Consider the following 21,641-nt stretch of genomic DNA (forward strand, 5'->3'; position numbering starts at 1 on the left):
TTTGATTATTTTTGTGCCCTTAGCAATGGCTCGAATTACCCGGAGAATGGAGTTGTCTCTACATTTGCTTCTCTCACTCCCTGTATCTGCTGGCCTTCCTTCTTTGTCTTTCTTTTGTGTTTTTTCCTTTTCCCGTGCTCGTCTTTCCTGTCTTCATATGGGGTCTTGCCTCTTGAAATGTGTGTTCAATGGGTGATTTCCGATGTTCCAAAATAAGTCTAGAGAAAACATTTAAATCAACTATAAAGCTTAAGAGACTATTTTCCAGTAAATAAACTAAGAGATAACAAAATATCTATTTTACATCTCTTTCCCTACAAATGTGTACTCATATTCATTTCAATTGACGCCATTATTTGCATAATTAAGAAGAACGTATGCATACGACCTTGGAAATCTCTTCAGGCTCTTGGCACAATTATTGTCTATGGCTTTGGATTAGCAAAAACATTTATTTCGAGTGTGCTTGCCTTGTACTAGTGCTAGTACCCGATGTAGCAACAGTAGGTACCTTGCTGTGGGCAGGGCGGATTGCAGCCGGTGGCGTGACTAAGACATTCCGCCATGGCAAAGTGAGTTTTCAAAAATTTGAAACAAATTTCAGTCGAGTTTTTGTGTGTTGGTCTGCCTTCATTCTTCTTCATTCGCCGCACAATAATGTGGCCGAGTTGCCGAACAAACCAAGCAGACTTTTATTTTGGAGCACTGTTCGTAGTTTTATTTCTGCACACATGCTCACCTTTATGGTTTCGGCATTAAAAATTGTGGCGCAAAATTCAAACACTAAAACGTAATTGAAAAGGCATGAGAGATGCCGCAGGTACATATGTATGTACAATATGTAGTTGCTTGTGTGGAGGGGAGGCTGGGCCGGGTCTGGGCTGGGTACCAGTACCAGTACCGACCAACTCCTAAGCCAAAGTCGCAGTCAGTCGCGCACTAAATCCCAATGGTAACGCAGCCATTAATCACAACACAAGAAACGGGTGGGGAAAGGGGCGCTTATCTAGCTAATTTCGCGCCGAGTTAATAGAGGAAAAGTGGTGAACGGCTCAGAAAAAAAATACAAACAATGGTTCGAAAAGTTCCATCCAGAAATCGGTATTTTTCCCAATATCTTTTGGATCCCTCCCGTATGAAATGCATCAGAGTTTTTCCCTAAACGTACATATGTAAATATATGTGTGCACAATGATGTACATATGCATACATCACTTTCGAATGAAATTTGCATTGTTCCCGACACTTGGGGTGTGTAGTCCTCGGCAGTCGAGGCCCTCCCCATTAAACCTAATTAATGCTATTTACGTAGTAGACAACAATTAGTTTTAATGGTGTGGTGGGTGGAGAGAAGAGAACGTAATACGTGTCATTCCTCAATATACCGATCGCGGTGTCGCAGGTAGTCGTAGTGCTTATATATGACACATATCGATATGGCCGTCACGCCTGTAAAGGGCATCGCTGCTGTCAAGAGCTGAACACCTCATGTCGAGTTCCTCCTTACTTATTAGTCCGATGATGAAGAGTATGGATGGAATTGTGAGACAGCCTATCGCGTAGCACATTCCGGACAGCCATTTCTTTTCCAATGACCATTATAAGAGTACTTATAGGTTTTTCCGTTTCTGTGGACATCGAGGGACTGATCAATTCCCGCCTGAACCAAGTATGTGGCTGTAACTGTGGTCCCAACGATCCAGCCGACAGCAATTACTATGCAGCTGACTCGCAGGCATTTCGCATTCATTCCCATTTTCCAATAGGACACATTTTTCGTTAAACATTTTCAGGACAGAAATAGCTTTGATTTAACGATTTGGGGTATTGTACATTATTAAAGCAGGCCTTAGTAGAACGTAACAGAGCACAATCTGCCAGTTTATATGCCAGTAAATATGTACATACATATGTACATATGTGTGTATGTACGAACCCCATTAAATTAGCATTTATTTTTTTTATATATTGTACTATACTTCTACCCGTTTTGGCCAAGTCTTTAGCCATTCAAGGCGCAGGCCACGTAACAGTAACAAGGCATAAAAGGCGAAATACATAAAAACATATCAAGTATTCCATATTCACACCATTCACAATGGTTTATCAGGTTGCATGCACGCGATTCAAATCAATTGCCACAATGACACACATACAAATTGTTATGCTACTGGCAAATATGTGTATGTGTGTGTGTACATATGTATGCATCGTTGTATCTGACAAACGTCTAATGCTTAAACCAGAACGGTGATGATGACGAGCCAGTAAAGACCTTCACGGTGGCAAGCAGAAACCTAGCAAAGAGAACAGATGACGAGACGACTGTGCACTAAGAGTTGCTGTCTCATGGCACCGAAGCAGTGCATACCCTTGCCGACTGACCACTGATGGAAAAATGTCTCTTGGTTTAGCGACGGCCCGTCTGCAACTGGGAATAGGTTGGGAGATTGGTCTTAGTACTCTTGGCAAGTGTATTCAAACAGCAATAACACACTGTGTAGGTACATCACTACGTCATTCAGTGAAGTGAAAGGCTTTGTGCAGACGGGTTGGAGAGTTGAGGAGGGGTTGCACGTGCTTTGCATGTCCAATTACAAAACAGCAAGAACCTGGTCGCACAAAGACATAACTTACAAATTTTCATCGGAATCAACAGGTTTCGTAAAGTGGAGAATAGATTGCAGGTAGCGCACGTGGGAGAGAGAGAGAGGGAGTGGGAGTGGGAGAGTGTTTCTCTTTTAACCGTTCTTTCTTCTGCATAATTACAAGGTTTCGTTTCGTTTCGTTTCGTTCTCGTATTCGGATTCAGATTCGGATTCGGACGAATAAAATGAAATATTCAATCGACACAATGGCACATATTCGACCTCCTCTATTTTTGCCTTGCTTTGCTTTGTTGTGTTTCGGTTTGTCGGTTTTTATTTTTAATCGGCTGCTTTACTTCTATTTGGGTTAATGTTGAAAAATTGTCGTCTTCTCCCGCTAGCGGAGCCGGACAACTTTCATTAGGGCAAAGAAGAAAAGCAAAATAACCTTCTTCTGGCCGCTCTAATCTTTTGCACTTCCAACGCGAACTCCCAACATCGCCAAGATCATGTCCGGCTCTGTGTCCGGGAGAAGAGACAGATGGATGGATGGAGGCCCAGTCCCAGTGCTTGCAATTTCACTTTTAATGCTTTGCAGAAGGTTAAAAATAAAAAGATTACCCATTAATGTTGGCCAATCTTTTTGATGCTTTTCTTTTATAATTTGTGCGCTATTAGCGGGTATGTACGAGCATATTTTGTTTTTTTGCGTGTTTGGCAATTTTCCCATTTGGGACAGTGTTTTTATGTTCTTTAGTACAGAAATCAGATAGCTGTTAGGGCCCAAGGCCCAAGGCATACATACATACATATGTACATGGCACCATGTAAACATTAGATCCCATTAAGATAATCTCAAAAGAATGTACGGAAGAAATTCTAGGAGATCCAAATTATTTCAAGCTGTCAAAAAATGGATACGAAATCATTGTTTAGGATGAAATGGATATGATATTGATCACAAATCAAGATTCCAGCCAACAATATCACTAACAAATGCTTTGTTTGAGACCACAGTTAATGGAGCTCTTTGCTCTTTAATAAATTATAATAGATAAAAGACTAATTGGTTTCCAAGATTCCCCAAAACAAAAACCAACAAGTTTTCTTGCTTTCTTCGCAAGTGATTCATTAGAGATTCATTAAGTATTCATATTGTCCATTCACTTTCCTTTTCTCGAGCTTATCAGCTTCGAAACATAAAGAAACTGGTCAAGGGGCGATCTTTGAATGGTGTGGAACAAATACATTGACCCGCAGCTGATAAGACCTTCATTTGTACATATTTATGTACAGATATACATTTGAGTGCTTCCCACTTTTATCGCAGACTTTCAGCATCCGGAATGGACCGTACGGACCACACCCTTTGATAGAATACTACAAAAGTGAAATGAGATGCCATTGATAGGAAGAGAATGCTCAGAAGTAATTTATTTCATCGAATTTTACGCTTGGACGGCTCAGATTAGACGCGTTTGATTTCATTTGAATTGGCCTGGCTTGTTTGGCTGCTCGATCTGATCATTGCAACAATTAAATTCAATGAAATTTAATTTCGCAATTGAATTTCATTTTCAGCATGCTTGCAAATTGCTCAAGCGTTCGTTCGGTCTTAGGAATTCGCCGTGCTCCATCCATTTTTAGTACCCTTTACCGCTTCCCTCCTTGTTGCGGCTACTGTTTTCTGAATTTCACTAGCTTTTCCTTGTTACACTGCTATGGGTGCCCCATCCGTATGGAAAAACCTCTTCGAAAAGTTGTCTGATGGAGATCTATTTTCGAATCCACACCCATTCCGAAACGAGCTGAGTTAGAATATTATTTTGGGGTTCCAAACGAATAAAAACAGATGTGCCAAGGTATTTTACGCCAGTCTTCATGACTGACCCACCGCAATAGCAAATGAATTAAAAATGTTCCGAGGCTGCGCTGAGGTCAGTGGCCCCTGCCATTGATTTTATAACAGGTTCCTTCGGCAGGAACCCTTCGGCGGGGATCGACTTATGCATGTGCAGCCGTAATTCTCGTACAATTTTGTTGATTCTGTTCGATTCGGGCTTCCGCTTCTTCATTCTATGCTCCATTGACTGGGGACTTGCTCCGGCCTGATCGACCGTGAGTCTTTCCACAGCCTGTTCAGACTCGTTTCATTGTCGATTGGGCAGGCAAGCCTCACGATATTCTATTTGATGGCTCATCTCATCGGTTATTCGATTCAGACATCGCGGCTATGGATCATGGCCCCAAGACGAGCACCGCATCGCGCCGCTCCAACAATGTTCCTTTGTTCCCCATGCTCGCTGCAATCTTCACGAGTATGTGCGGTCCAGGTGAATGACTAACGGCCAGCAAAACTATGACTAACTAAGACCAGTTAGCGAGTGGGTTGCTTGAGGAGTTCTTCATAATTTGAAGTATCAACTTTTGAATCAGGGCCAAGAATTCTATTTTCTGCACAATCAGAGCATATTAAGTGTGGCAAGTGAGTGAGGGCAGGGGCCTGGTAATTCTTAATGTGTTTTGTTTTTGGCTGCAGAAAATACAAATTAACGCAACAATTAACAGAAACAAGTTCTCTGGGTGCTGTATGAGTAAAGTAGATATGTACATATATCTATACATATGTATGTACATATGTAGGTGAAATGAGATGAAGAATCTCTTGCCTCTCTCTGTTTTATTGAACAGCTCTTCCATCATTTGTGCCGTGCCAGACCAGACCCCCGCTGAAGTGGCAAGTTCTGTTCGTTTTTTAGTTGTTTTCGCAACCCAAAGTCAGCCAAGCACGATGGGAAGAGAGAGGCATACACAGCAGACGGAGCAAGGGAGACGGCTAACAAAAAACATTGGAGTGAGTGGAGGAGATTTAGAAAATGTTAATTTTGTGCCCGTCTCGTTGTGTCCCCCCCATCGACGACGATGATGATGGCGATGATTTTGTCGATATTTGGAACGAAACTTGAAAGTCTTCTGGGAGCACACATTTGAGGCAGGCCAGAACAGACCCAATCGGATGAGGGAGTTCGTCCAAGAACTGCATATCGAACGAATCCAAACAGACAGCTTGAAGTTCGAGACAAATAAACGGCCGCATTTGAAGATATCTTTCAATACAAGTAACCCATAGATGCAGCGGATAACAAAAGCCCAGTGGAGTTTCCTCACACAGATATTTGTATTATTATCAAGGCAGCAGCTCTTTTCGGCCTCACGTTGTGGTGTTGTGGTTTTCCACAGTTTCCACAGGTTTTCAGTTTTCAGTTTCTTGTTAAGTTTTACTTTTCCAGTCTCACAGTCGCTGTCGCCATCGTCGTCATCTCTGGCCCCACAATATTACGAGGGTGCGAGTGCGAGTGCGAGTGTGAGTACTTCTATGTACGTTTGTTGGCATGTGACAAATTCTCCATAAATACATTTGGCCGCCGGACGGGAGTTCAGTAACCCATCGTCTGAACTGACCTACATACATATACATACACGTACACAAATCTGCGGCACTTGCCAAGTGCCAAGAACTGAGCGCGAAAGTAAGCAGCAACCAGGAAAATAAAAGGGAAATGTACACTTTTCCCATCTACAAATTCTCAGCCTTGGAATCCTGAATACTATCAGATGTTAGCCCATTAGCGTAGCGCAGAAAGTATCAATGGTATCTCTCTCTGGGCTCTATTCGAAATGCTGTGGGGTGTCAGCCCAAGAAAAAGGTTTTATACGGTGAATAGTATTTTGATTTGATTAAATTGCGACTTACAGCGATAAAATATCACCTTTGAAAGGGCCTAAAAGCCGCAGACGTACACAAATAGTTGTCTTTTTCAATTCGAGTTTTGCTTTCATTCTGAGCTAAGGGGAACAACTCGTTGGCGTGATTTCATTTTCATTTCTTAATGGTCAGAATGTTTTCCTTTACATGCACCGGCGCCCGTCGTTCTGGATGCCTTAGAATCGTCGCCAGTCTGGAATTCGACTCACTTGCGCTTTCGTTTTTATAGATTTTGTTTTTTTGTTGTTCGTTGTGTCTGTTTTTGGAAGGTTCTCCCAAAACAAATTTTGGAGAAAACGAACAAACGAACTGAATCGAATTGAAATACGAACTTGAATTAAGTGTTATGGATACAGACGGCAGAAACAAAACGAATTTAAGTGCATAAAATTAACATCAAGAGTCGCCAAAACCCGTTCAGAATCCAACCATGATCGGATCGAGCTCCGGAGGAGAGGCTGTTAATTAATTCATGGATTCATCATCATTCGCTGTATTGTTCGATTTCCGAAAACAAACTTTTACTTTCCATCATTGTTTTGAGGCCATTGTGAGTGCTCTCGAAGAGATATTTCTCCCCCTGCAATTAATCTTCGGATGCGCTGACGCGGACGAACCAATTAGATAACCACAGCCCTACGGCCGTGTGTGGGCAGTGAAAGTTTTCCGTCCGTTCTAAGCCACTGGGCCTGGGCCTGGGCCTTAGCCAGTCCCGAGACGATCCGATAGCCATTTGCATAAACATCTCACCACCACTCGCGAGTGGTTGCTGTTGCAGTTGTGTTGCATACTTGATGCCTGGAAGTGCGTAGAAATCAGATCAACATTCATTTTCCAGCTCAGCTTTTATTTACATACTTACTTGTTCAGCGATTGATGAAGACGATAAGACGACGACTCTCGGTTCCCCTGGCCTGGAATGGGATTTTTGGGTACTTAGTTAGATCTGGGTACGTACAGTTCGTCAGTGAAGTTAAGTGCATAACAATTAACAAGCTACCAGTTTACACGTCGTTAAACATTCCTCTTTTTATCTACAAGATATTTCGATAGAAGTAACTGCTTTTCTATCTTACGTGATTTAGTGGAATTTCGGATTAGAATTTCTATTCGAAATTGGAGCCTATTTATAGCTTTAAACCAAACTTAAGTCAAATCTAAATATTCATTTTTAAATGAGGAGTAATAGTTGGGTTCCACCATGTATGTACATATACCTTTTCTCACTTTCAAAATTGCATTTAATTCTCTTATATACACACATACAAAGGCTCGTTGCAGTCGAGTTTTACTTTCGTAGGTAAGGTTCTCTGTCCGTAAGGTTTTTGCTGGGCCATTTCTATGCAAATGAGCAGGGAACACGCACACATCACAGCACAGCACATCAGGAGGGAGAAGGCAGTCCTTGGATGGCCTCATACAGTTATAATGGGGCAGAAGCTTTCAATACACCGCATGATATGAGATATGGATATGCAAATGTAAGGGGTTAAGGAATATCTGGGGGAAGGAAAGCAGCCTAGCCCAGTGCTAGAAATCTTTAGGCCATAGGATGGACTTGGGCTTGGCTCGGCTGGAACGTGACAAAATAAAGTCTGTTTTTTCGTATTCAGACTTACGTAATGCGGTGCTTGCTGGGCCCATCTATGCCATTGTAGTGCCTGGGGATAATCAAGATTTACGGTGGACTTTTCGTCGTTATCACTTGCCAATGGATGGGCCTGGACTGAAAGGAGATTTCTGATTATGTCCAAGGGGTTCACAGAGTTCACATTCGCTTTCTGGGCCATTGACCGCCTAATGTATTGATTGATTTCCTTGGCAGGAGGAATATTTACCACGACTATTTACTGTACACCAGCCCGCGCGTAGAACTTGCTTGACACGAAAAGCTTGTGCTTGGCATTGGTCCGCGAGGGGCACATGCTCCGCACATGTTCCCTTTCGAGAACAGCTGATTCAACCTTGTGGTCCATACATTGGGATTATTACATCACCATCACTGCTCCCGCCCGAACTGAAAGTCTGCTAAAAGTGTGTGTTTTTGTGTTTCGTTTCAGATCACCGATCAAAGACCTTCGAACCATGTAACGACAACTCGAACGATTCGACTAAACAACAGAAGCAACAGAGTTGCTTAGTATTCACAGTTTCACATCCAGATATCTCCTCAGGTAAGTTAGGCAACTGCTTCGATTGGAAAAGCACTTAAAGCTCAGCAGCGATCAATAATCATAATTCCCTTTGATCTCCAGGAAATCAATAAAAGTCAATTGATTATGGCTTTTAGTTGGGAACCTTTCATAATTCTTTTGTAATATTTTCTTGCGCCCTTGAATGTACAAGTACTCGGACATTCAGGCATACAAATGTACCTATGTAGGTAGCGCAATGGTTCCTCGGGGTGAATCCAATAAGCTATGTCGTCTTGTACACTCCGAGCAAGCATTGCGCTTCTTCTTTATTTCTTTGTTTATCCAGAGGGAATCACTTCAGAGTTTCGGCTGTCTGTTATTTTCGGGCTTTAGGTGAATTTATGTTTACATGAGCAAAGGAAGCCCTCAAAATTCGCAGGGCCAGACCACACGTGCTGCCCCATTAATCGTAAAATATACGACCCTTTAATGTTTAAGCACTTGAAAAAATGTTAAAGAAAACCCCGAATACTTTATGAGCATATTATGCCAACTTCTGTGAGTATTTTCATGCTTTGATTCATAATTCATGCTCAATGAAATATATTAATGACTCTTGTGCATATTTGAAATATGAATGTAACTCCATTTGGTACCTAGAGAGGTACATTTCGAGCAACGACGACTCTGCTGTTGTGGTAATGTGAGCTTTAATTCTGATTACAATATGAATACATTGAAATGTACCCACATACATAAACATAGTGCTTTTAGTGAGCAGCAAACCTTCGGCAATGAACGACCTTGAAGCCAGCTGTTCCAACCGCATAATTTGGCCCGGTTAAACATTTTTGTATATTCAATGGTTTCGAGAGAGGAAATACAGTAATAGAGTGTTCCAAGATGACGAACAACCTTGTTGTGTCCTAAGGAGTTCGTGTTAAAGTCCGGAATATATATATCTGGGAAATTTACTTAAATTGGCAACTTTCCAGATCTGCCTGTGTGTGTGTGTGTGTGTGTGTGTTGGTGGGGGAAGGATGTCACGCCGGTGTTCTTTTTGCCTTATTTGGTTATACGGTGACAGACCGACCACCCCTCTGACGATTTCGTTGACTAGGTCAGGCTGTATGCTTCACTTTTGGTTTCTGTGAGTGCGAATGGGACGGGCCTGCGCAGACGGCAAAGAGAGGACAACCTCGTGTCCTGGCAACATGTGGATGGCAACATTACATTTTTGTGCTTAACTTTTTTATTAATAAGCTATTTCTTGGCTTGGAATCTGAACTGAGCGAAAACCTATCTGATAAAACATGTTGAGTTCCCTTACGCAAATTTTGTACAAACGTGGAACGGGCTTAGTTCTTCGGCAGAGAGAGAGAGAGAGAAAAAACAGTCAAATCATCTTGTGAAATGTTTCTGTTGCCATTCGTGTGAGTCCGAGTGCCCGCGCAGTTGCGCTCCTTGACCTTGGACTCGCACAAAGAGGCACAGACTCCCATGTTGGCGCCCCGCAACATCTGCGAGAACGAACCCCAAAGGCCGTTTTCCTGTTATCGACAGCAGCCACAAGTTGCGGGCATCGCGGATAATTCTCAAAGCTGGGAACAAGTGTGTGGTGTAGTAATAAATAAATAAATATATGTTGTAGCAAGCACTATTCAGTGGGACAAACATCTGTGCAAACGATCCCCCGCAATGGCTTCGATTCGGACTTGGATCGCAGCATCGATGATACGCGGTAGGTACGATACACCGTAAATGGGAGCATCATAACCATCTGGCAGTCGGGGACCAACAACAGAAATCGCTGCCCTTTCATAATATATTCCATCATATACACATTGATTGGTGACATTGGGCGGTATGGCAGAACGGTGCAAACCCCCAATCGCATGGCGTTACACATCGAGAAAGGAAGGGAGGAATTTTAAGTGAGAGCAGTCTTGGGTACATTCCTTGTGCCAATAGCCAATAAGTGGTTCACACACTTTAATGGAAACACAAACAAAGATAATGGTACGCCCACTCAATAAATATTGTGTGACATTTGCAGTTCTTGAAACTTGAACAAATCATTGCAAATCCATGCAGATTGTATACTTGCTGGGGGAACACGAGTATTTCCCCAACCAGCAAAATGAGTCATTAGAAAGCAAAAGCAATACTCTCAGATATATTTTAATTAAAGTCCGCACTAAAACTGAAGGAAATCGCAGGAAGGAAGACTATCAAAATAATCGACAATGAAAGTGTGGCAAATTGGTTTTAATCGATTCGAAATTTAGCATTCAAAAAGCTATTCACATCCACTTGAGTAACTGCGCTGCCGTTTTAAGTGTCTAACTTTAGTTTTAGTTTGAGTTTTGAGCCACAATTTTCACAATTCAAAGCGACCTTCACTGAATCACCGCCCCCAATCCGTGCATTGTTCAAAGTCAAAGCCTGCAAAGTGTTGGTCATAACAATTAATGGTAGACAGCTCCATACAGTGCGGTAATACGCCAGAGTCGCTGTGTCGAGTCTCTAACGGAGTATACTCCGATGAGCATGCAGTTTCTTCTCCGAGTTTATTTGGCTTTCGTTTGTTTTCCGTTTTCCGTTTTCCGTCTTCTGTCTCCAGGGGCACTTTCCTTTTCGATTTGTCCAGCTCTTTAGAGCCGTCTCGCAATGACGTTTGTTTACCATTGGGATTTGTGCTGAGGTGTCGCTAACAAGTGTTTGCTCTAAGGCCATAATCGCAGTTGAGAACTGCGCTGCTCGCCTAGAGATGGAGCTCCCAGAGATGCTTTCCTGTCCCATTGTCTGGCCACACGCCTGGCCGCAGCATAATTAAGTTGGCAAATTCGCGTAATGGGCAACTGAAATTATACATCGCGATGAGCCATGTTTTGGGGCTCACCTCTCGAAATGCTGTACATGCTCGCACTCGTAATTATAATGTTGGTTGTGGCTGTCTCTGCTTACTGTTGGTTGATTTTGTTTGGGTTTTGGTTGTGATACTCTTCCAGAGGGTTTTCCAATTGCAGTATCGGCGAATGGTGAATTGTATGGTATCAAGTTTGAGACGCATTGAAAGGGTGTGCGAAGATTCGACTGGCGAAGATCAACAGCTCTTCTCTTTGGTGGATTTTGCTTTCGTTTTCCACTTGAATGTTTGCCCACTTTGCCATTGCAGATGCATCGAGAGGTGAGAGAGTGTTTGCGCATCTGCACACATGCAAATGAAAGTCAAAGTTAATTTGTAAGATTTTCCCGTCGAGATAGCCACACTCGTCCGCAGATTCAGATACCATCGAATGCTCGTGTACAGCCTGCATTGTGGCCAAATGTTGGACTAAATCTTCACTACTCCTGGAGTTAGTTGTGGTGATCCGAATGATTTCTTCAACTCTTACAGCTAGAGTGCCCGTTTCCCACACACTCCCAGCTTAATTGGCTGCAGCCAGTAATGAACTCAGCCTTGGCATTCCCCCAAGTTCAATGCCAAACTATACTTCTGGTTCTCCTCCCCTCGCTGGTTTCCATTCAGACTCAGAGCCAGACCCCCCCGGAGGCAGCCATTTAATTAATCAACGCAAAAACGAAATGAAAATTTTCCAGTTGTGTGTGTGTGTGTGTGGATTGTGTTGCTCATGTGAAGTGCCAATCAGCATCAGCATCATCCATCCCCATCGTCAGCCTCCCTCGGGGAGGGCACTGTACTGCACCCACAAGTGTCGACAAGAATCTGTGGCTGCAGTTTCCATTTGGATGCGCAAAAAAATCGAAAACAAGGGGTTGGCTGGGTGTACTAATTAGTCCATAAATACTTTGGGCACACACGCAGCTGGGTGGGTGCCTGGTTAGTTACCCCAAAAGAGGGTCAGATGTCAGCCTGAGGCTGACAGTATTTGGACAGCTGCACCAACGATGTGGCTAGCTGCGGTAATTGGGTTATGTGAAGAGGCTTTCTGGAGCGTTAATCGCACGTTCTTAATCGCACGAGCGAGTTTATCATGAAAAAGGATGATCTTAAAATGTGACAAAATATTCGAGATATTTTAATTCGGGTTTCCTATTTTCCCACTGATTTATAACTATCTATAAAAAAGGCTGAATCAGTCATGGAGTAATGCATCTTCCAAGGCCCATAACAGGAACTATAAATACATATGTACATACTTTAAATCTAAATTTTACACAAATCGTACATAAATTGAACACAAAACTAGTGCCCGAAAGTATGCAACAAATTGTGTAAGCGACTTTTTCTCAAAGCGAGAGTACGGGCATGACACCTACTTTTATCCATTCCAACTGTGGTATTTGGTATTGCTGCGTATTTTTTTGCCCTAGCGGATAAATCGGATATTTTCCTTATTGGAAAACAAAATCTCCAGCTGCACTAACAGGACCAGACCGATGTGGCTGCTGATATGCATGCTGTTTGTAGTGTGAGACCAGGATAAGGTTAATTCCAATTGGCAGTCGCACCGCTAGGCAAAAACAAAATTCTTTAACAATTAAATACTTATTTGGATGAATGTACACATTAAATGAATATAAATACGAGTGTAATACCCTTAAACATGTTGCAGCGTCTGTGACTACTCGGCATCCCCGAACTTGGCGTGACTCACTTCGGACCCATTACTCATGTCCCATTCGTCTGGCGCCGATCGAAGCCAGAAACAATACGAGCCAAGTGCAGAGGCAGCAGCATCCACATCGGCAACAGGCCGCAAAGTTCGGCAGAGAAGACAAATTCCTATTTGAAAATAGTTTTCCTTGAAATGCCTTTGGTCCGCCGCCCTGCTGCTGCCTGCACCCTGCCGCTCCTTCCATCCAATTTCAAGTCAATTTACTGCACTAATGGTAAATGCATTTTGCTCTTGTTTGGCCTGGGCCTGGGCATGACATTTATTTATGGGTTGATTCATTGATTCGCATTCATCATGGATTTAAGTAGACATTTGAGATTCATGTGGCATCCGAATGGAGTCTGTGAACAAGGGCTGCTGTTAGTCTAGCCATTTCGAAGAGGTCAAAGAATGGAGATATGAATTCCAATTTAGCATCCGATTCGACAATATTTAAAATGATATGTAAAATAGTGTTAAGCATTGCAATGACACCTTTTTTATATGCTGAGCTATTGTCAGCTTGGGTGACTTTTATCGTGAATGCAATATGACATTTAATTTCCCCACCCATCCATCCCCATCCATCCCCATCATGTCAGGAGCAGTCTCTATATGAGCGATCCATTAGCGGGGTGTCAGGACAAGTGAGTGACGGGAAAGGTATCCAGTCTTGCAACCGTACCTGTACTATTGCGGAAGACATCCATTTACCATCCCAATACCTTACAAATATTTGTTACATTTCAGATGACGGCAAAATTACAAACTAACTTTTTGTTTTGTTGCTTCGTTTCAGTATGTCTTCCGGCCTGATGTCGTGTGTGAGGGAAAACTCGCCGCCGCTGGAGCTGGAGCTGGAGCTGGATGCGAGTGCCGATGGTCCATTGTCACTGCCGGAGGGCAACATCAGCAGGTCACATGGAGGGCCCAGGTCTGGGCCTGGTCCCGCCACCTCCACGCCTATTTCGAGCCCCGGAAACGATGGCCACGAGCCCGCAAATGCTGGTGAGTTATGTTATCTAATTGCTCCCATGCTCTGCTCACAATCAGAGCAGAGAAGACAGACGCATATCCTTGGAATGAGCTCGATTGTTGCTTTATTGTTTATTTTATGTGCCACAGCGAGACAAGTGTGGAATTTGGGATTATGAAATTGCCTTTGGCCCGACTCCCGCTTTCTGGGAATAACCCAGCTGCCATATTGCAGCTTTCTTCTTCATCTGTTCATCATCTGATGAATTCCCAGTCGGGAATGGGAGGGGATGGGTTTGATTGCCATCCCATCCCTGAAGGTTAGCTGTACTTGTTGGGGTAGGCTATTCAGTAGGGTTGTGCTGGAGGTTATTAAATCCAAATTTAAGGATTTACTGCACATGTCAGTGAACAAGTGAACTTTTCAGCTATTCCTGAGGGTACTCAATTTTCACTTGAGTCGCTTGAACTGTTAGGAAATGAGTTGGGAAAAGGTCCAAGCAGTTGTCTGCTGTACTGGTTAGCAAAAGTTGGGGTACGATCGTTAGCTGGTTCGTTTCGTACATATGTGCATAATTAGATGGGGCTTTTGGCTTTCGGTTCGTTGATGCCACCATCACAAACACAAACGGCACCACCACCACCTCCACCACCAGCAGGGATACAGATACGAACACAGCTGACGATACAGAAACAATGAGCGCGAGATAAAGGCCTAGCCACAATACGAGCATACGAATATTCAGATTTTGTTACTTGTGAATCGAATCGGGCTTTGTTTGCTCTCTGGGCTGGTGGTACCAACTGAATAACTGGATAATGTTTATATAATTGTGGGTAATGCTGACACAAGCAGCCCCACCCCCACCCACGTGCTAATTAACGTCGACTACTTTCTACTGCGGCGGTTCATGCGGATGCGAAGCAGCAATCGACCAAAACTGTTCTACGAACATGCTGCGTGGAAATAGGAATACGAATAAGAACACGAATGGGAATGAGAAATTCATTCAATTCATTTTGGGGCGGTTTTAGGTGTTATTGTTGTTATGACAACTTCCACAACAACAAACTTTCATCCACAATAACGGAACATACTCGTGTGTGTGTGTGTGCATACCTATGTTTGCATGTATGTATGAATACTTTGCATACTCTGTACAATTCAGCATTGCGCTGCACAGTGTGTGAGATCACGAACCACACTTTCTGTATCCTCCGTAGTTGAGGGGCAAATTCATAATGAGTCTGACTAATATTCTTGCCAATTAATGTGGCATTTGAAACTTGTACAAATCAAACGTGGCACCTTCAACGAAAGCTGGATCTGTCCGATGTGGCCCATTGTGCAGGCAGACCCATTGGGTTAGTCAGCTTAACCCCTGACAGACAAAGGTCTGTTAATGCTTGCAGACACCTGCCGCCAAACACGAGCGGACCGATTTGGCAACCTGGCTAAGAGTGCGACGCAACAGCCAATAGGCCCACCAGACATGAGACGCTGTCGATGATTGCAGTGTTCGCTTGGGGTTCCGTCGGTTCAGTTTGGTTCAGTGTTCAGTATTTTGTTTGGTTTGATTTGAGTTGAGTTCGCCTCGGCTGGCGTTTCGTTCGCTTCGTTTCGTTTTCGTGGATTTCGATTTCGATTTCGATTCCGTTTTCAATGTGTGTGTGTGTGTGTGTGTGTTTCCATTGCGCTGCTGTCTGTCCCATTGATTCAATTCATTCTGTGTGCTCAGCTCCACCTGTACAGGTGAAACGATTTTGTACGCCGGTTATTGCACTAATTGAATTGTCGTCGCTGTTGACTGTCGCTGATTGCCGTCCCAGTGGAATCAAATTGAAACACTCCAAACTCGACCGAAACGCACTCATAATCGCTGTTCGATCAATCCAACATCAAATCAACATAATTTTAATCAATTCTATTGGAAAAACACCAAGAAATACATGGAAAAACGAGAAGTCATTAAGTAGAGTGCCATTTTGTGTGTGTGTGTGTGTGTGTGTATTCTGTGAAGTGAAGTTGGAAATATTAAAAGGAAAACATATACAAACATATGTATGTACGCATTGATGTATGTTTACACTAAGCAAATATCAGTAGAGTAAACATCGCGAGGAATTTCTCAATTGAATAGAACATCTGCGTGTATTTTCGGCTCCCAATTATTTGAACAGGTAATAAAATGGATTGTTTATGCCGCCGGCGGGTCAACAAGTATAGAGACTCAACTGAATTCCCATTCCTTCATAGCAGATTTTTCCCCACTCTACTCAGAGACAGCTTTAAAACCAGTAAAATAAGTCGAAAAATAAATGCCAGCGAAATGCAATCAAGCGACGATGATTTTTCGGGTGCAAACCCAGTTCAGGCCTCAAAGAAACGCGCGTCTGGAGACCCAACTGCCTCTAATTGAAGTGCCAAGTGCCGAGTGCCGAGAGCCGCGAGTTGTGTAACCAATTTCGTGCGTCTCGCAGTGTGTCTGTTAGCGTCTGATAAGCCTGTGGCCATCAGCACGCTCTCGACCGATGGCAGCCAACGTCTTTGTGCGATTTGGGCAACTTGGGAGATTGGCATACCAATACCATGAACCCGATGGTATAAACAAATAAAGTCTGGGATAAGACCAATCGATAGATCGGAATAGAAGAGTAGGTATACAGTGCCCTCGAAATAGTGTTAAAGGCTAACAGACTAGCAGACTATAACAAATCGAGGATTAATTCAATAGCCAGATAAGAATTTTGCCGCTTTTTATATTTATTTGGGTACACTTTCGAATTCAATTAATTGTATAACGCATAAAAACTACTTGACATTGGTTATCTTCTCTTCTGTGCCGATTTGTGACACACGTAGTTGGTTGCCTGATGGCAGATTTGTGCATTGATTGGTGGTTCTACTCGTACCCGTACTCGAATATCAACTCTCACTTCCACACAATACAAGGGTTGGCCAGATCAAATAAACGCTATCAGCAACAAGTGATCGATATTTGTATTGACATCATTTTCTATTTCGGAAAGTGTAGCAGTAGCCCTTTTCTTTGCTAATTAATCTATGCAGCGCTGATCCCCTCAGGCTGAGCAACGAACTCAAGGCTTTGCCTCGGCTTTGCTTAATCCATTGAAAGAATATCCAATTTTAGAAGCGTGTCTCGTAACTACTTACCAGTTAACGAGTCTATACAGAATACTCGTAAGTATTCAACACTTGAAGGCCGCAAGACCTGTTCGCTTTTAAGAACTGTTGTTGAAATGTGCAACTGTCGGGGCCCGAATTCTTATTCCACACGAGTGAGTGGACGCGGCACACTGGCTGAGCGGATAAGCTGCCCACTCTGCCAAGTCTGGAAATGGCATGGCAGGGCAGGGCGGGGCCGCTGCTCACTTGACCTTCCCCAAGAGTTCTCGAACAGTGGCAAAGCCCACATCCGGCCACACACTCTCGAATGTACTCGCAGCAGTGGCTTACAAAAGTCGCCAATTACTGCAGCGGGGCTGAAAAGACGTTTGCCAATTTGCGCGATGTTTGTTGTTTGGTTGCAATGATTAATTATTAAATGAACCCACTCGCCGAACCGAACCGTTTTGCAATTGCAAATCGAGAATCGTCTGGAATCGAGTTGGACTTGGAATTGGTGTCAGTTATACTGTCAGCGGCAACACTCCGTCGGCCCACGCATCCCCAGTACAGTGAGCACTCGCGCAGGCAGTCGAAAAGACAATTCATTGTCGCAGTGCATCATGTTGCCAAATTGAAAAGTCTATTTTGGTGTATTACAAAATCTGACAATGACGGAGACAAAGACCCAAACAGTTCGCCCACATTCGCGGAAAGTCAAAGCATGACGACGAACAACGAAAATAACAAAATTTTCGAAACGGGAACCCAAGCAAAAACAGATATTGCTCAATGGACTTTAGATGGATTCGGAATATGTAGTACTTCCAATATATTTGACAGATAGCTCCTCTTTGTTTAATTTTACAATTGAAATTTCCAAACGAAAATTAAGGCCAGTCCCAGCTCTAGAAGGGTAAGGCGTTCCACAACAGACAACTGACCCAATTAGCGTTCTATAAATAAGCAATTGTCACTTGTCTGTAGGTAGGGCGGTACTAGGGTACTCCTGTCCTGCCACCGTTTGGCGGTTAAAATTCCATTAGCAGGGTCCCCAAGCAATTTCGAGACACCCCCCAATGGTAATAAATAAAATGACGAGCGAGTGCCCTCCTCCTGCTCCACTTGGGAGAATATAAATATTTTTTCTTGCCCGTCAGCGACCTTTTATGACCAGCCAGCCCCAACGCAACTGATACTAATCGTCAGTATCCGTGAAATATTTCACCGTACATAGTGTATGTTTCTGTATATCTGTACTGTCTGGCAGTATTCGCGTGCCGTGGCCCAAAACGTGACCTGCATTCGAGTGGCGGGTAAGGCACATCCCGACATCCGAATACTTTTGATTAGAGACCCATGGGGGAAGGTCCAATCCAAGCGCTGTCTTCAGTGTTCTGTGCTGTTTTCTTTTAGACTCGTACATATATAGTGGCTTCCGTTCTGTTGGGCTCTTTTGCCTAATTAATACAGTATACCCGTACACTTTATTAGCCGCCAAAGGGAATGCAGACTTTACATGGCGAATCACAGTGCCTGCGTTGACTGAACTTTCTTCGAGCGAATGACACATAGCACATACTGGTATGTGAATAACTTGGGAAGTTCCAGGAACTCCTCCAGATGAGGATGACAAAGATGATAACTCTCCAAAGAGAGAGCCACTCGGGGGGTGATTCGATTGTGAAAACATCTTAAGTGGAGTTCAATTTCGTAGATATAATCTAAAGATGTTTTGCTCTGGACTGGGATCGTGTAGCTACATATGTACGAGTGTGTACGAGTATTCCACATTCAGCATTCCGTATCGATCGATAAGGAAATCTACCTGCCTGTCACACTCTGTCTCTCTTTTTCTTACCATCTTATCGCACTATCGAAATGAAATAAAAACGAGAAGGGACGTGTGAGACGCACTCACCCGGCACTCAGTACTACATCTTTACCTTAGCGGTTATTTGTCAAATGTTATCAAATTTTAAATTTTTTCTTCATCTGTCATCTACGTCTACAATACTTCTCACACCAACACGCTCCGTTAGCTCGCCCCCCTTTCCTAGACCCACACACTGCAAACTCGCGGCAGAGGCAGAGGCAGCGCCCGCCAACAAAAATAACAAATAAAGGCTGCGGACGGGGTGGGTTAAAAATCGGCAGAGGCTGATGCAGAGGGACGGCAGAGGCAGAGGCCGCATAATGCAGTAGCAGAGTGTGAATGAGAGAATGTGCAAAAAACAAATATAAGCTGCGGGACGGGGTGGGTTTAGCCCCGCCCTTTTGCGGGGGCGGAAGCGCCGGGGAACATTTTTTAAATACACTAGTACTTACAGTGTGAGCATACAGAAGTCTGGATGCAAAATTTCGTGGCTCTAGCTCTTATAATCTCTGAGTACTAGGCGCTCATCAGGACGGACGGACGGACAGACGGACAGACAGACATGGCTCCATCGACTCGGCTATTGATGCTGATCAAGAATATATATACTTTATTAGCGCTTCCTTCTGTGCGTTACATACAACCGTTATTCGCCCAAATACAATATACCCCATTTACTCTTCGAGTACCGGGTATAATTATTGAGGTGCTGCACAGCCACAATGAGAGTAGCAGACGGCGACGCAGCAATTCCACTTCGATTGATTACATTTTACCATTCTGGCCAATTACGTCTATGAACTGGCCTAAAACCCTGAACCCCTTCCGAGATCTGCATACATATGTATAAATAAATGTCAAGGTCATAGACAAATGGTTACAAACTTCTGGGGGTGCACGTGGTTGAACCTGATAAGCCGATCTAAATACACTGAAAATGAGGACGAACGTGAGACGCTTCGTACGCGTTACAACTTGCATACTCGGTACTCAGTCAGTAAATTCCTATGTACGTGTGTATGTGCGCCCCTTCCCCAAGAGCCAAACACACGAGGCAGGGTACTCTTCGAGTACCGGGTATACAAATATCTATTATATTGGGTTAAAAGTTATAATTTCCATCGATCATATCCGGGATTCAAACCCATGGGGGGGGGGGGGGGGCAGACCAAATTCCAACTGAGTTGGTTCGGAAATCTGAGTGTAGAATTTCTCTCAGTGTGGGTGCACTATCTATATCTGTCACGTTTTTTCCTGTCACCCTCTGCCTCCCCCTACCGTTGATTTTGGAGTTCCCAAATGGAGGGAGGCCCTCCACTTTTTGCCTATTTATGGGCATGTTTTCGATCCGCGTCGTTTCCACCCATTTATTGTTTATTTCTTATCGCTCATTGAGGCCCGCTTCTCCTTTCTTCTGTTGCGTTCATGGCCAGGGGAAGTGACAAAGATTCTATTAGCAATCGATGGATGATGGGGTCTGGGCTGTGAGTAACTGGGAATGGAAATCGGAATCATGATTGCTTTCCGCTTACTGCGAGTCCGGACTACTGGGAATCGGAATTTTTGATTAAAAAAACAGCCATTCATTTATTTGATATTGTTCAATTGAAAATGTTAATGCTGGTCCTGTTTCGGGGATTCTGTTCGTGTCCCACTTGGCAGATTTGAAGGCCGATGCGGATGGATAACTAGCATTCACAGCAAGCCCACTTTTACATATCTCCTAGTTTCCAAAATAGAATATGGAAAAATGTGTTCGTATCGAAATTCATGTCTGATCCTGGGCCTCTATCCTTCCAGAACAACATCTCCAGCAGCAGCAGCAGCAGCAGCAGAAGCGTCGCCGCTTCCATCCGCTTCGTAACCTGAGACGCATCTTCCGGCGTCGCACCATCAACAGCTCTGCGGACAGCCCGACAGCTTGCCAATCCCCAACACCACCCGGACCTGGTCCTGGCTCCTGCAACACCCTGCCGCCGCCGGTCAGCAGCTCCAGCGAAAAGAATTTGCGCAGTGTGACCGCTCCAGCGTCTTCGGCCATCGCCTCCTCGTCGACTTCACCGCAGAACCACCAGTCGCTGGGCGAGAGCTACCAGACGCAGTCGCTGCCCAAGTCCAAGTCCTACGGATCGCATCGCGATGAACTGCTGAGCGTGCTCCTGGGTAAGAAGAGGGCCAACAAACAGGCGCAACACAGCTCCGATCACCAGCAGCAGCAGCAGCAGCAGCAGCAACAGTTTCCGGCGGACGCCATGTACCAGACACATCGCCAGCAGATGGGCGTCGGCGTGGCCGTCTTTCCCGAGACCCGTAGTCTGAGCCGCAGCAGCTACTTTTCAGAGCAGCGGCACCAGCAGAGGCACCTGCAAAGCGTCGGCGACTCCTCACAGGAACTGGGCGTGGAGCGGGAGGGCAACAGCAATGCCAGCACTGATAGTGGTGGTGTCACCGCCGACATCTCCGATAGCCAGCGCAGCCTCAGCGAGGGCCGCCTCCTAGATGTCGATGGGTGAGTTGTCCATCCAACCGCTGTCCAATTCAAGTTTGTCTAA

At 44.1% G+C, this 21,641-nt stretch overlaps 1 protein-coding gene across 3 annotated transcripts in view; it reads left to right on the top strand.

Annotated features, from left to right (window-relative positions):
• Positions 1–21,641, top strand: part of LOC117578617 (serine-rich adhesin for platelets) — a 33,072-nt gene that overhangs the window by 2,805 nt on the left and 8,626 nt on the right. Inside the window, exons 2-4 of one of the 3 annotated variants that reach the window (XM_034264217.1) lie at positions 8,415–8,528; positions 13,911–14,119; positions 20,890–21,598. In XM_034264217.1, the coding sequence (XP_034120108.1) occupies positions 13,912–14,119; positions 20,890–21,598 (917 nt within the window). In that variant the 5' untranslated portion in view covers positions 8,415–8,528; position 13,911. Of the gene's footprint in view, positions 1–8,414; positions 8,529–13,910; positions 14,120–20,843; positions 21,599–21,641 lie in introns of those variants that run through there. The other 2 variants (XM_034264216.1, XM_034264218.1) reach the window with 2 other exon arrangements.

This window comes from Drosophila guanche, unplaced genomic scaffold, assembly GCF_900245975.1.
Source record: "Drosophila guanche unplaced genomic scaffold, DGUA_6, whole genome shotgun sequence".
In the NCBI taxonomy this organism is placed as follows: Eukaryota; Metazoa; Arthropoda; class Insecta; order Diptera; family Drosophilidae; genus Drosophila; species Drosophila guanche.